This window comes from Panthera uncia, assembly GCF_023721935.1.
Source record: "Panthera uncia isolate 11264 chromosome D3 unlocalized genomic scaffold, Puncia_PCG_1.0 HiC_scaffold_8, whole genome shotgun sequence".
Taxonomy (NCBI): Eukaryota; Metazoa; Chordata; class Mammalia; order Carnivora; family Felidae; genus Panthera; species Panthera uncia.
This window is the reverse complement of record NW_026057586.1, coordinates 61,038,073-61,053,518: the sequence shown is the minus strand read 5'-3', so window position 1 is coordinate 61,053,518 and position 15,446 is coordinate 61,038,073. Positions and strand designations below refer to the sequence as shown.

At 47.8% G+C, this 15,446-nt stretch overlaps 1 protein-coding gene across 4 annotated transcripts in view; it reads right to left on the bottom strand.

The window, feature by feature from the left end:
- PRELID3A (PRELI domain containing 3A) overlaps positions 1-15,146 on the bottom strand; it is a 31,918-nt gene extending 16,772 nt beyond the window's left edge. For 2 of the 4 annotated variants that reach the window (XM_049620464.1, XM_049620463.1), the window contains exons 1-5: positions 15,070-15,146; positions 4,699-4,867; positions 3,124-3,213; positions 2,031-2,101; positions 1,820-1,922 (exon numbers count right to left, since the gene is read on the bottom strand). In XM_049620464.1, coding sequence (XP_049476421.1) covers positions 1,820-1,922; positions 2,031-2,101; positions 3,124-3,213; positions 4,699-4,867; positions 15,070-15,101 — 465 coding nt within the window. In that variant the 5' untranslated portion in view covers positions 15,102-15,146. The other 2 variants (XM_049620466.1, XM_049620465.1) reach the window with 2 other exon arrangements.
- Between the last annotated feature and the right edge of the window lie 300 nt (positions 15,147-15,446).

Below are 15,446 nucleotides of genomic sequence, written 5' to 3'. Positions count from 1 at the left end.
GCTGCACCTGTAAACACCCCCCACTGCACACCATGCACACGGTTAGCAAGATGCTAGGTTCTCTACCGGGTTAAAGAATACCATAGTTACCACTGTTCATCACAAGGTGCAGGTGCAGACCCCGTTAGCTCACAGCGTGCTCAGAATTTTCAATTATCCACTCAATAGCAGCCCACCCCTGGAGCAACAAAGAAAGAGTTCAACACGGTGTAAGAAATCCTGCTTCTCGAACTGCAGACGGCCAGCCACAACCTGGATTTTAAATGGCACAAGGAAAGTGCTGCGGCTTTAAAGGAGACACAGTAACCATTTGTGAATAACCTTTCACCGTAAGCAGACAGTTTTTCAAGCTCAGAAATAAGGTGGTAGGTGTTCTGCCTGAAATTCTCGCACAGGCTCAGGCTGCACCAACAGGGGCACCTACCATCTACGCTATCACCTCCTGAGTGCAGGACGAGGGGGCAGCCTCACCGCCTTCTCAATGACTCATCCCACCCAAATCCCAGGACGACCTGCTCCCCTTCTCCTGTCTCCTGTCCCGGCATCTTCCTAGCTGCTGGGATGCGCTGAAGTGGTAACACAGCTGGAGCGGGGGTAGGGGGGGAGTGATTCAACACAGCAGTCCCTAACGTAAAGTGACATAAAATCATTTGGCCTCACTGAGTTTCCCCTGACTTTTCTCATAAGAGGTCTCAGGTGGCTTTGGACTCACCAAGTAGTCCCTTCCTCCTATAATTTATTTTCTTCAGCAAACATTTAGGGAGCCTGCCCTAGGCCAGACACTGGCCACACAAAGGTAAGTAAGGTTCTGTCTCCTCCCAAGAGGGCTTGCAGTGAGGACACGAGGCATGCAGCTCTGGGCACTGCATACCCCCTTCCCTGCCCTCCCCTGAACTGAGCTGAGCTAATGCCAACATTTCTCAAATCGGGATTTTTCTTAAAAACAGGGAAGACTTGCTCTTCTATCAGTGCCTAGGCTAAATGCGAGCCAGAAGTGAGTGGCTTTCCAGTTAAATTATGCCAAGCACGGTAGGCATCCCACAGATCCCCAAAATGAAGAATTGCTTCTGACCAAAACAAACCAGGAGAGAGCAGGGGAAGGGAGGACAGCCAGGAAGACGTCAGCCAGTGAGGTAAGCTAAATAGCAAAGGCCCTGCTCTGGCGAGTGACATTACCTTGAATTCGAGTGACATTACCTTGAACTCGTATAATGGCTTCCACACATCCAAGCTCTTTCCATCAGCTGTGCTGGAGAGGAGGGGCAACCTGGACTCCGTGAGCAGTGTCCGCCTCACTAAGGCAGCCCTCCAGCTAGGGACCTGGGGAGGACGGCCTCCTGCGATCCAACCTTTCTCCTGCCACCTCCACAAAGCTTATTCCCAAATCCTGCCAGGGGGGAGGCGCAAAGACGGCAGCTGACTCCAGGGAACTTCGCAGAGGAGAGGTTCAGCCAAAGCCGCTAGGTGCCTATTCAGTAGGCTGTACTACGACAATTCCCGAATAACCTGCCTGAAGATGTTAATGTGTGGGGTTTGTTCTGTTCACTGAGCCTGTGCTATTTTGGCTCTTGGAAGCGGTGGTTGCTTCCGCTGAGTTTACGTTCCAGATTCACCGGGCACTTCCCCTCAGGCCTGGGCCAGCCCTCCCTGCGGCCAGGTTTGAATGTCACAGTGGAAAATGCTGTGACATCCATCATGAGCTCAGCTAGTAATGGAGGGCCGCAGCACTCAGTAGGATTTCCGGACCTATATCTTTCACCCCCTAAACCTGGCACTTAACACCTGGGGTGCACACAGGGCCCGGGACTGAGATCCATACCTTCTTTGCATTGGATGATATTGTGTTGGCCATCAGACTTTCCAGGTAGCTGCCGAGGCTGATCCCCTTCACGGTGATGATGGCTTCTTGTGTGAGCACAGTCCTACAGAAAAGCAGGAAGTAAAGGGGCTGGGCAGCCTGAGGAAGGGGAGGCTCCAGCCCACCCTGACCTTGGAATTCAACGTGTCAATCCCAGGACAAGATGGCTTACATTTCAGGGTCCTCTGGATGGGGTGTGTATACCAGCCTCTCGTTCACTGACACCAAGTTTGTGAGTGTGATCTTGAAGCAAACAAAAAATGGTTTTAGGTTTTATTTCTCTTGCATTTCTTCCCAAACCATCTGCTCATACTCTTCCATCCTCAAATCATCACTTACTGAAGCCAGAACAGAAGAAACACAAAGTCCCAGGGAAACCCAGCCCTGGCCGCTCCTTCTGGCAGCCTTTGCATGTCCTCCACACCCAAACCTAAGTCTGGCCTGGCCTCAAGGCACTTTCAAACTGCCAACCCATCAACAGTCCTACAAAAGCATTCAGGGTTACCATCCAGGTAAATGAGCACAAAGTTGCTGATAAGCTTTTGTACAGAATACGATTTTATAAAATAAACCGTGTTTCTAGCTTCTGCATTTTCCCCAAATTTTTTGAATGTGCAGTAGGCCAATATAAATTTTTCTGAGAGGAGTGAAGGGAAAAAGGTGCTTGTAAAATTAGTGCTGAAGGGGTGCCTGGATGGCTCAGTCAGTTAAGCATCCAACTTTGGGTCAGGTCATGATCTCGTAGTCTGTGGGTTCAAGCCCTGTATCAGGCTCTGTGCTGATAGCTCAGAGCCTGGAGCCTGCTTTGGATTCTGTGCCTTCCCCTCTCTCTGCCCCTCCCCCACTCATGCTCTATCTCTCTCTCAAAAAGAAATAAACAAAACAAAAAAGAAATAAAAAACTTAGTGCTAAAAATCATGTGTGCTGTTGGAAGTCAGGATAGTGGTTATCTTGGGGGTGGGGTGGGGGTGCCCCCCAGAAAGAAGCATAAAGGGGGATCCTGGGGTCTGGTCACATTCTGTTCCTGATCTGCCTGGTTACAAAGGTGTGTTCACTTTGTGACAATTCATTACAGACATTTTTCTATGCGCTTATTATACCGAAATAAAAAGATAAATAAAATACTGCTAAATAAAATTAGCCTTTCTATTAAAAATAAAAGATCACTTAGACCAAAGGTGGGCTGGAAATAAAATTAAATGAAGATATTACCCACCATCACCAGGAAATACCAAGCACCTTTCTCATCTTAGGCCATTGCTTACATTGGTGGAACAAAGTTCCATTTTCTTTTCTACTGGATCCACAACGGAATGTTCTTTGATGTATGTCAAAGTCCTACTGGTTCCCAAAATCTAAAAAACAAAGCAAAACTAGCATAGTAATGTGTCAAAAATTTCATTTTGTAGCATCAACCACAAAATGCCATCTCATTTACTAATTAATTCCTTTATTCAACAAACGACCCAAGGGGGTACGCAGCCACGGACGGCCCTGCCCAGCTCCTTCGGTGGGTCTCTGTACCAGCAGTGGAGGCAGACATTGAACAAATGAATGGATTCAGATAGAGTTGAGCGTATGACAGTAATAAATGCCCTGACGAAGAAAAGAACAGTGAGAGGCGGGGAGCATGGGGAAGGCCCCTCTGCCAGGTGGCAAAGCCAGGGAAGGAGGGCACCACGCAGAGTTCTGGGTTTAGCAGGTCAGCTGCAGTCACCTCCCAGGGCCAGACCTGTGCGCTGAGCTCCTGGCACAGTGACAGGCCAACATGGCAGGAGAGGGAGAATGTGGGCCCACTGGCGTGCTGGGTCCACGGCAGGGCTTAGACTCTGTGCTGAGAGGAGGACGGGGGTCCATATGGGCAGGAGAAAGCCATGCTCAGATTTACATTGTCCATGACCTCCCTGATGGCTCTGTGGAAGAGACCTGTCAGGACCGAATGTGTCCCCAAAGTTCCTATGTTGACGCCCTGACCCCCAACACCTCAGAATGTGACTGTATTTGGAAACAGGGTCTTTTGAAAGGTAATTAATTAAGTTTAAAAGGGGGTCATCAGGGTGGGCCCTAACCCAGCCTGAGCAGTATCCTTATAAGGAGAGATAAGAACACACAGAGGGAGACGCCAGAGCTGCGTGAGGGCAAGGGACCACCACCTGCAGAGGAAGCAGGGCAGCTGTCTGCCAGCCAAGGACAGAGGCTGGGACAGACCCTTCCCTCACGGTCCTCAGGGGAACCAAGCCTGCCTCTGCCTTGATCTCGGACCTCCAGCTTCCAGAGCTGTGAGGAAACAACCGTCTGTCGGAGCCCCCAGTCTGCGTATCCAGTTAGGACACAGGACCGTGGAGTGACGCAGGAGTCTATGGGGGTAGGGCCAGGGCTGAGGGTGGGGGAGCCACGCCACACGTCAGGAGACCTCAGGACCCACAGAGATAGAAAATTAAATGAAGTTTACAGAGAAACAAACCACCTCTCGGGTTTCTCTGAAGTCCTGAGCGGGTGTTCTCAGGGAAGGCTGTCACCTTCTGCAGATGGGTACCAGCCGGGCACGTGCAGATGCAGCAGAAACAACGAGGGTGCAACTTGGGTGATTGTGGGTATGGCCCGGGCAGGGCGATGCGAGCACAGGGAGCCGACGGGGGTGAAGCCCGAGCAGGGCTGTGGGCGCAGCAGGGGCGATGCGGGTGCGGTGGAGAGGACGCAGGTATAGCCTGGGGGTAGCCTGGGCATGCGGGTGAGCGGGCCAACGTGGGCGCAGCCGGGCGATGCCGGTGTGGCCGGCATGTGTGGGTTGGTGTGGCGGGGCGGTACGGGCGCGGCGGGGTACGCAGTCGCAGCCTCACCGCTTTCACGAAGCCGGGCAGCCCCCACTCGGTGCTGAGGAGCCGGTGGCTGTGAAGCCGGCCCCGGCCATCCACACTGCGCTCCAGCACGTCAACTCCCACGACACAGGGGTTCATCGGATTCGGGTACTTCCTCATGGCAGCTTTGATGACGGTGTCCCATGGGTGGCTGGTGGGAAAAATACAACCACCCAGCATAAGCAAGCAATCCCTACATTTGTAAAGTGTGCCACAGAGGCACGGGGGGGGGAGGGAAGGGGGTGGGGGAGGGGGGGGGCGCGGGGGGGGCGGCAGAGCTGCTGTGGCCCGCAGAGTGAAATGAAAATCAGTGTTAATGTTCTCGTGAAAAGCTTTTTTTCTTTTGGCTTTAATTAAAGGTATATGCAAACAAATCTGTCTGAGGCATCCGGCCCCACACCCAAATCCTGGATCTTGTGATCCTTCTGGGCTGACCAGGGGCAACCGGAAGGCTTTGCCTGGGAGGACTCGCAGGACACTGGGGACACAGAGGTCTCAGGCTGCTGGCAGCCGTGTTCAGTGCGTCTGCATTCTTGGCCCAGGTGCTGCCCTCACAGGCCACCCCGACATTGGGGCCTTGGCCGAACGAACCACTTCCCACCCCCACTCCGCACCTTCCCGTCCTCCACTTCCTCCACCGCTCGGCCCCTGAACAACACTGGTTTCAACTGCGTGGGTCCCCTTACATGTGGATTTTTTTCGATAAATACAGAAAAGTACTATAAATGTGTTTTCTCTTCCTTATGATTTTCTTCATACCATTTTTTCTCTCGCTTATTGTAAGAATACAGTATATAATACATAAAATACGTGTTAAGCAACTCTTCATGTTGTCAGTAAGGCTTCCAGTCCATAGTAGGCAGTAAGTTAATTTCTGGGGGAAGCAAAAGTTGTACATAATTTTTAATCTACAGGTTTAGTACCACCCCTATTAAAATGACAATAACATTTTTCACAGAACTATAATAATACTAAAATTTGTATGTAACCCCAAAAGACCCTGAATAGCCAAAGCAGTCTTCAGAAAGAAGAACAAAGCTGGAGTTGTCACAATCCCAGATTTCAAGGTAAGCTACAAAGCTGTAGTAATCAAAACAGTATGGTACTGGCACAAAAATAGACACACAGATCAAAAGAACAGAACAGAGCGCCAGAAATAGACCAACACTTACATGGCCAATTAATCTACCTAAAAGGTGACAAGAATATACAATCGGGTAAAGACAGTCTCTTCAGTAAATGATGCTAGGAAAATTGAACAGCTACATTCAAAAGAATGAAACTGGAAGGACACCTGGGTGGTTCAGTCGGTTAAACTTCTGACTCTTAATTTCGGCTCAGGTCATGATCTCATGGTTCCTGAGATTAAGCCCTGCGTCAGGCTCTGTGCTAACAGTGCGGAGCCTGCTTGGGATTCTCTCTCTCCTCTCTCTCTGCCCCTCCCCCTGCTCGTGCATGTGCTGCTCTCTGTCTCTCAAAATAAATAAATAAACTTAAAAAAAAATGAAACTGGACCACTTTCTTACACCATATACAAAAATAAATTCAAAGTGGATTAAAGTCCTAAATGTGGGACGTAAAACTATAAAACTCCTAGAGGAAAACATAGGTAGTAAGTTCTTTGACAATAATTTCCTAGCTATGTTTCCTAAGGCAGAGAAACAAAAGCAAAGATAAATTTATTGGGACTACACCTCCCCCCAAATAAATTTTTTTTGCACAGTGCAGGAAACCATCAACTGAACAAAAAGTCAACCCAGTGAAAGAGAGAAGATATTTGCAAATGGTATATCTGATAAAAGGGGTTAAAATCCAAAATATATAAAGAATTTATTCAACTCAATACAAAAAAAAACAAATGATCTAATTGAAAATGGGCAGAGGACCTGAGTAGACATTTTTCCAAATAAGACATATAGTTGGCCAACATACACACAAAAAGATGCTCCAGATCACTAATCATCAGGAAAATGAAAATCAAAACCACAAGGAGCTATCACCTTATGTCTATAAAAATGGCTAAAATAAAAAAGACAAGAAGCTGGTGAGAATATGGAGAGAAAAATAGAACCCTCATGGTAGGAATGCAAATTGGCAGGCCATTGTGGAAAACAGTGTGAAGTTCTTCAAAAAATTAAAACTAGGATTACCATACAATCCAGTCATTCCACTACTGAGTATTTACCCAAAGAAAATGAAAATACTAATTCAAGAAGATATTTGCATCCCTATGTTTATTGTAGCATAATTTATAATAGCCAAGATATGGAAACAACCCAAGTGTCTACTGATCAAATGAATGCATAAAGAAGATGTGGTATACATGTACAATGGAATATTACTTAGCCATGAAAAAGGAGCCATCATGGATCTAGATGGTATTATGCTAAATGAAGGAAGTCAGACAAAGAAAAATATCATAGAATTTCACTTATACGTGGAATCTAAAAGACAAAACAAAGGAATAAATAATGCAGAAACAGATGCATAAATATAGAGACCAAACTGGTGGTTGTCAGAGGGGAGGGGGCTATGGGGGATGGGCAGCATGGGTGAAGGGGACTAAGAGATACAGGCTTCCAGTTGCAGAATGAATTAAGTCATGGGGATAAAAGGTACAGCACAGGGGGACCTGGGTGGGTCAGTCAGTTAAACGTCCAACTCTTGATCTCAGCTCAGGTCATGATTTCATGGTTTGTGAGTTCAAGTCCTACATTGAACTCTGCATTGACAGCATAGAGCCTACTTGGGATTTTGTCTCTCCTTCTTTCTGCCCCTCACCTGCTTGTGTCCTCTCTCTCAAAATAAATCAGTAAACTTGAAAGAAAGAAGAGAAGAGAAAAGAAAGGAAGAAAGGTACAGCATAGGGAATGTAGTCAATGGTACTGTAATAGCATTCGGTAGCTACATCTGTAGTGAACCTAGCAGGACATATAAAGATGTTGAATCACTATGTGGTACACCTGAAACTAACATAATATTGTGTGTTAACTATACTTCAATTAAGAAAAAAGAAAAAAGATATTTAGGAAGTAGTAGTACTTTGTAACAAATTGTGAGAGAAAGAAAAGTGACCATACATTCCAGTTTGCCCAGGACAGTTCCAGTTTTTGCCTTTTGTCTTACAGCACATACTAAGAGTGTCCCCTTTTACTTTCAAAGACATCCTAATTTGGATGATAAATTATGTGTTAATCCTGGAAATAAGGAAAGAGGAGGATTCGAGAATGAGCCCCAAGTTTTGGGCTCGAACAGTTGTGTGGATAGTTGGGCCATTTACTGAAAGAGTTGTTGTTGTTTTTTTTAAGTTATACACAATTTCCAGCCATGCAGGGGGTCAGCACCCCCTAAGCACCCGCATTATTCAAGGGTCAACTGTACTTTATTCCAACTTCTAAGTGGGATGTGATGTGAGGTGGCCAACCTATTTTTTCTGATTATAAAAAATAAGTGTCCAAAATACTGAAAAATAAAGAAAACTATGAAAATAAAACCATCCACAATTCCACTACCCAAAGATGACCACAGCGTGTGCAGGAGTCCCCAAGGGCGTCCTTCTCCTACAGGATGCTACCTCTCCTTCTCTTGCCCTGAGCCTTTGAGGTGGGGGGTGGATATCTTTGTCCTTATTTTGTTTCCTGCTGTCAGGTCGCAAGCCACGTCCACAGCTGCCCCACTGCTGGGACAATGCTTGTTCAGTGCTAGTTGAGGCTCGAAACTCCTATGGTGGTCCACAGGATGTCAGGCACCACCTTCAAGTATTCAGAGTGGACCCTTCCCCTGAGCGCTTATTCCCCTAATTCTTCCTTCCTCCAGTGTGTGTGCCCCCAGAGGGCATCCGAGACCCCTGCCCCCGAGCCCCCCTGGGTATGTCAACAACACCATCGTTCTTCAGACACACTCAGACAAGTTTAAACAGCACGTGTAGACACAGCCCAGACTCAAAACTAAGACACACACACACACACACACACGCACGCACGCACCTTAAAAAGATTAAACTGGCATCAGGCTCAAACCATAGTCAGATTTATCATATCATCTGCTTTTTATATTTAACTAATGATGAACATCTTCCTAGATCATGAACCTATTTTCAGAAATGCGATTATAAACAGCTGCACAATAGGTTACCCTGCAGACATTTATATTCAACCAGTTCCCTATGGTGGGTTATTTTTTTTTAAGTTTATTTATTTATTTTGAGAGAGAGAGACAGAGAGAGCCAGCAGGGGAGGGGGAGAGAGAGAGGGAGAGAATCCCAAGCAGGCTCCACACCGTCAGCACAGAGCCCAACATGGAACTCGAACTCACAAACCGCGAGTTCATGACCTGAGCCAAAACCAAGAGTCAGACGCTCAACCAATGGAGCCACCCAGGTGCCCCCTGTGGTGGGTTATTTAGTTTACTCGGCAAAATACAGACAGTAGTGAGCGCTGGTTACACTCATCTTTCATTCATCTAATTCTTCCTTAAGATAAATTCCTGGAAATGAATTTACTAAACAAAGTATCAAATATTATGACAAAATTGAATGTTTTTGGTCCATATTTGACATCCTTTTAAAATATCAGTTACTGACCATTAATTTACTTTATCCCCATAAAAGTCTGTCCCAGCTCTGAAAGTTTGCAGCAGGGCCCAGACTAGAACTGGGTCTTCCAGCCCCCTACCCTATGTTCTTTCCATTGAGTTCCATGACCTCTAAATTGGCAGGAACTGGTCTAAAATTCCCTCTCTTAAACAAAGAAATGCTTTTTCAGACTGTGGAATCATGTCACCGAGTTAATGCATCTACTAGCTGTAACATAAAGGGATGAAAAAGCAGAGATGTGGCTGCACCGATCACTCTGTAGGACCCAGACAGCCGAGCCTCCCTCTCTGAGGAAGAAAGGTCAGGGGCATGGTCATCCAAGATCTAGGGAAGGAGGGAGAATCCGGACACACATGAAAGCTGCAAGGGACCTAGTTACATGGGGCCCTTCTCAACGAAATACTCTGTGGGCGCTGCAGGCTAAGGTCCTAAGAGGTGTTCCCCTACAAATCCCTGCTTTAAGCAGAATAGGCTTTGCCTCTTAAAATTACTTAAAACTATCAAAAAGTTGAAGAAATATTGGTATTAAGCAAATATTACACAATAATCTTTCTTTTATATAGAAACCTTATATCTTTCTCACTGATTTACACTAAATACAAGCCACTTATGACACTCACATAATAAATAATCCTACTGATTATAGGAGAATGACTACATTGGTTAACAGAGACATCAACAGATGCAGGAAATAACATTTTTTTAAATAACAAGTGTTAAGTACAGCAAGTCAGTATCACACACTTCCTGGTTGAAGGCAATAGCCTGACACTTGTTTGGCAAAAATGGCGAAGTCTGGCCATATGGAGTGTTGGGGAGGACAGGAGAAAGGGGGGAGTTGGAGCTGCCAGTGACACACTGGCCCAGGCCCTGAGAGACGCTGAGCAGGCAGGTGCCCTGGTGTCAGGGCTCAGGCACAGGGTCTGGGTTAGGCAGGACAGGAATCGGCTGGAATTCATCCTCCGGGGTGCGTGGTCCTGGCTATGGCTTCAGGTCACTCCTGGTGACCTTCAGGTCACACCTGGCTATCACTTCAGGTGATCGGGGTGCAGTGGGAACCTGGTCCCAGGGTGGGAGGCCCCCACGACAGAGTGGCTGCCTCAGAGCACAGTGCCACCACTGAAGGGCCGGGCAGCACTCTTGCAGTGCCTGGAAGGTGGCAGCACTAGGCCCACCTGGCACACTGGGGAGCAGAAAGGAGTAACAGAGACATCTGTCTACGCACAGCCAGGGTGGCAGAAAGATGAGTGGGATGAGATTATAGGATGCCTGGGGTGTGCCTGAAATAACCGGCAGTGGGGGGTTTGGGGGGGTGGGGAGCAGTGGGTGGGGACACGTGAAGCCAAGCCTGGCTGCAACAGGGTGACTGTCAATGTGGGAGATGGCAGTGGGCACTCACTATTCTCAGCTCTCTGTTTTTGCATACTTTTAAAATTTCCATAATAACAAGCTTTTAAAAATACATATATAACTTGCCATAACCAAGGCAACGCGTCCCTGCACCCACCCAAAGCAACTCTAGGCCCAGAGCAGCGGTTCTCAGAGAGTGGTCCACACCCAGGAGGCTCCCGGGCCCTTTGGGGAGTTCTGCCAGGCCCAAAGTGTCTCAATGCTACTAAGACATGATTGGCCTTTTTCACCATACTGACATTTACCCTGATGCTGCAAAAGTAACAGAGAGTAAAGCTTGCTGGCCTCCCACCGTGAATTAAGGCCCTGAACCCAAACCTGGGGTCAGCGCCCACTGCTATACATGCACTCAGGAAAACAATGCCAGTGTCTTCTTAAGAATACCCATTATGGGGCGCCTGGGTGGCTCAGTCAGTTGAGCGTCTGACTTCGGCTCAGGTCATGATCTCGTGGTCTCTGAGTTCGAGCCCCGTGTTGGGCTCTGTGCTGACAGCTCAGAGCCTGGAGCCTGCTTCGGATTCTGTGTCTCCCTCTCTCTCTGCCCTTCCCCCACTAATGTTCTCTCTCTCTGTCTCTCTGTCAAAAATAAGTAAACATTAAAAAAATTCAAAAAAAAAGAATATCCATTATGAAATAGTAAGACTATTAATTTTACATTTAGACCCTTAAGTCCCCCCTCTACTGATATTCTGAGCGAGAGAACATGATGCAGGCAGGACGCGCTCGAGCTGCACGTGCGGGTGCATGGTGGCTGGGGAAGTGCGGGGCAGCTGTTGGGTGGGGGGGCCCTCGTGGCTGCTTCTTTCCGGCCCACCACTCCAAGTAAAACAACAGATGGATGACCTCTGGTTATTCAGACGTAGGCACATGGCAGACATTTTCTCAAAAATTAATAAAGTGAACCTATCACTTCAACAACTGATTGTATTTGCTCCCAAAGAAAATTTGAGCTTCTGAGTGCAGAATGGAATTTTAGAAAACTTGTATCCTCTACCATGAGCCTGATGACTGTCCCATACTGTAAACCTGACGAACCCATATATGCCAAGTGACTGGTGCATAATGTCATAAAATCATACAGGACTGAAAGACCCGGGCCGATTACTCTGGTAATTATGGCTTTGGAGTTGACATTGCAACAAACTTCAGAAACTACCACTTGTCTCGTTGTAGCAGCAAATAGCCCCAATTACTTTAAAAGACTATTAAAATATTGCTGCCTTTTCCAAATGGGTTTTATTCATATACTGAGTGAGGCTGGGTTTTATTCGTATATTTGAACCAAAATAACAGACTGCAAAACACTGAATACAGAAGCAGACATGAGTATCAAGCTATCTTCTATTAAGCCAGAAATTAACAACAAAAATATCAAACAGCGTCAATCTTCTTACAACTTCTTGTGCTTTGGGAAAATATAGGTTTGTTATTTAATACAAATGTTATTTACATTAATACAGTGGGTCTATTGTTATTAATTTTAATAAATTGATAGATATTTTTAAGTTTATTGGTTTTAATTTCTAATACGGTAAATATCGATAGATGTAACACAGATTAAAACTGTTTGGGGTATCTCACATTTTCTAAGAGTGTGAAGAGGTCCTGAGGCTGAAAAGTTTGAGAATCACTAACCCAATGGGCCCTTGATTAAATGGATCAGAAATATGCACAGGGGTGGATGATATGGAATGATATGGTGGAATAAAGGGGGAATGTCATGTTCTTTCAATAAGAGACAGGATAAACTGTGACATATTCATACAATGGAATATCATGCAGCTATGAGACACACACACCTCCTTAACACACTGTTGTGAAGAAAGGGAAATGGTCAAAAGACCTGTACCAGGTGATCTTGATTCCTATTTTAAAACAACAAACGGGGGCGCCTGGGTGGCGCAGTCGGTTAAGCGTCCGACTTCAGCCAGGTCACGATCTCGCGGTCCGTGAGTTCGAGCCCCGCGTCAGGCTCTGGGCTGATGGCTCGGAGCCTGGAGCCTGTTTCCGATTCTGTGTCTCCCTCTCTCCCTGCCCCTCCCCCGTTCATGCTCTGTCTCTCTCTGTCCCAAAAATAAATAAAAAATGTTGAAAAAAAAAATTAAAAAAAAAAAAATAAAACAACAAACGGCATCACATGGATATCACGTGAACACACACACACACACATAAACGTAGTCAAATGGACCTTTGCAACATAGACCTTCAGAAGGATACCCACCAAATTCATAATTTTGTCTGCCTGTGGGGAGAGAGAAAGGGAAGAGCACTGGAAGGCACTCAACTTTTGTCTGTAATGTTCAATTTCTCTCATTTAAAAGAAAAGGAGGGGGCAGGGAGCAGAGGACCAGCACTTAGCCCACAGCTTGGGGGCTCACTGAATTCTTTTGGTGGATTGCCAGCTGCCCTCATTTGCAAAGGCACCTGGTTTCCCGGAGATTCCTCAGCCCCTCACTGAGCACCTACTCTGTGCCAGGCACTGGCAGAGTGCCAAGGACACAAAATGAATGAGGTAAAAGAATGAAGGACTGATACAGGCCACTACACCAATGAAGCTCAAAAAAATACGTGCCAGACATAAAAGAAGCCAGACACAAATGACTACGTACTGTATGATGAGATTTATACGAAATGTCTAGAAAAGGCAAATCTATAGAAACAGAGTGGTGGTTGCCTGGGGCTGGAGATGAGAGTGGCGGGGGACTGTGAATGGGCATGAGGGGTCTTTGTAGGATGATGGAAATGTTCTAAAGCTGGACTACAGTGATGGTTGCGTAACTCTGCAAATGCGTTAAGAATCACTGAACTTTAGGGGCGCCTGGGTGGCTCAGTTGGTTAAGCGGCCGACTTCAGCTCAGGTCATGATCTCGCGGTCCATGAGTTCAAGTCCCGCGTCAGGCTCTGTGCTGACAGCTCAGAGCCTGGAGCCTGTTTCAGATTCTGTGTCTCCCTCTCTCTGACCCTCCCCCATTCATGCTCTGTCTCTCTCTGTCTCAAAAATAAATAAACGTTAAAAAAATTTTTTTTCTAAAAAAAAAAAGAATCACTGAACTTTAAATGGGTGTTTATCAATAGTGACTTTCCACAGCTGACCATTCACTTCTGCCTGTCAACCAACATTTCATGAACTTCTAGGATAATCCTTCTCAGGTGGCATACAGTTTGCAATGACTTAACTTATCCCCTCTGCATCTGGATGGTGTCAGTTACGTCCCAACCTTGGAAGGACTGAGAAGAGAATCTCTGGAGTCTCTCTCAAGGGGTTTTCTCTGGATCTCTTCAAGGAACCCCAGTCGAGAAAGGCTGCAGGCCGTACAAAAATCAACACTATAACTAGATCCCATAAAGTCTCAAGATCTCATTAAAAATAACTTCAGAGGTTTTAAACCACTTGATAAATTTTTATTTTACATAATAATTTATATAAAAAGGTCAAAGAATGACAATACCATTTCATGCAATATTTTCTTTTTCAGAAATGAAATGCTTCTCTCAAGTGGGGTCAAGGAATCTTTAAAATCTTTGTTCTTTTAAAAAATATTAAAAGATGGCTTCATAGTGTCACAGATCAAGCGACTTATTTGGAGATATCATTTAGGTCACGAAAGTACTCTGAAACAGTTCGCAGTTTTCCATGCCGGCTTTGGAGGCCTTCAATGCCCACAAGCGCATGCAGGCTGAAAGACCCCCACAAGCCTTCTCCACATTTGGCTTCCTCCCGAGCTCACTTAGCGTCGGTGTTCAATTGCCCTACACAATCTCAGCAAAGGACCAGTCCAGCTCTCCAGGCCTCTGGTCTCCCCGGGTCGCCGCGCGCCCTGCCCAAAGAGCGCATTGTGCAGGCGGAGATATGGCCTGCTCCCGGGTGGTCTGCGGAGTGCGCACCATCACTTTGCCGGGTCCTCTCCCGGCCACGTCCACTCGGGCCTCCCTGCACACCGGTGCGCCCTGCCGCGGAAAGCACTGCCCCGCTCCCCACCGTTCGGCCCCCGACGGCTAGCTGAGAACCGTCCCCGCGGCTCGGCCCTCCGCCAGCCCCCAAAGGAAAGGCAGCCCCCCGCCCCCTGGATTTAGCAATCCCACCACGGGCCTCCGTCAGTCAGGCGGCCCCTCTATCGAACAGACTGCACCACTCGGCGGGATCTCTACCTAACGTCGTCCTAGCTGGGACAAGGCCTGCTCCTCTTTTTAGGATGCCGGGGCCGCGGTCTGGGAACCGCCAGCGCGGGGCCGGGCGGGCTCTGCGAGGGCTGGGTCTGGGGTCTAGCCTTCCTCGACCGCCCCCAGAGGTTTGGGGGAAGGAGCAGGTGCCGGTCCGGACCCCACCGTGGCCCGCAGCCCGACCTCACCCGAACACGTGCTCCGAGCTCCAGATCTTCATCGCCCCCGGCCGCCGGCCGCAAGGCGCGGGTTCCCGACTCGGACTCCGCGCGCCCGACTCAGCGCGCCCGGCTCCTCCCTCGCGGCGCGTGGGGGCGAGGCGGGGCGGGGCGCTCGCGCGGTGGGCGGGACCGGGACCCGCGCTCTCCTGCACCTCCCGCTTGCCTGTCATTTGGCCACAAGGGTTGTGGTGGCTAAAAATAGGGATGTGGGACTCAGCTGTCCCCGCGGATGGGGCATCTGCGCTGCGGCAAGGAGATGCGCGGAGAGCACTAGCTGCAAATGCAGGGATGGAGGTGAGGGACTAATTCTCATCGTTCAGGTTGTCCAAATTCTCCCACAGCTC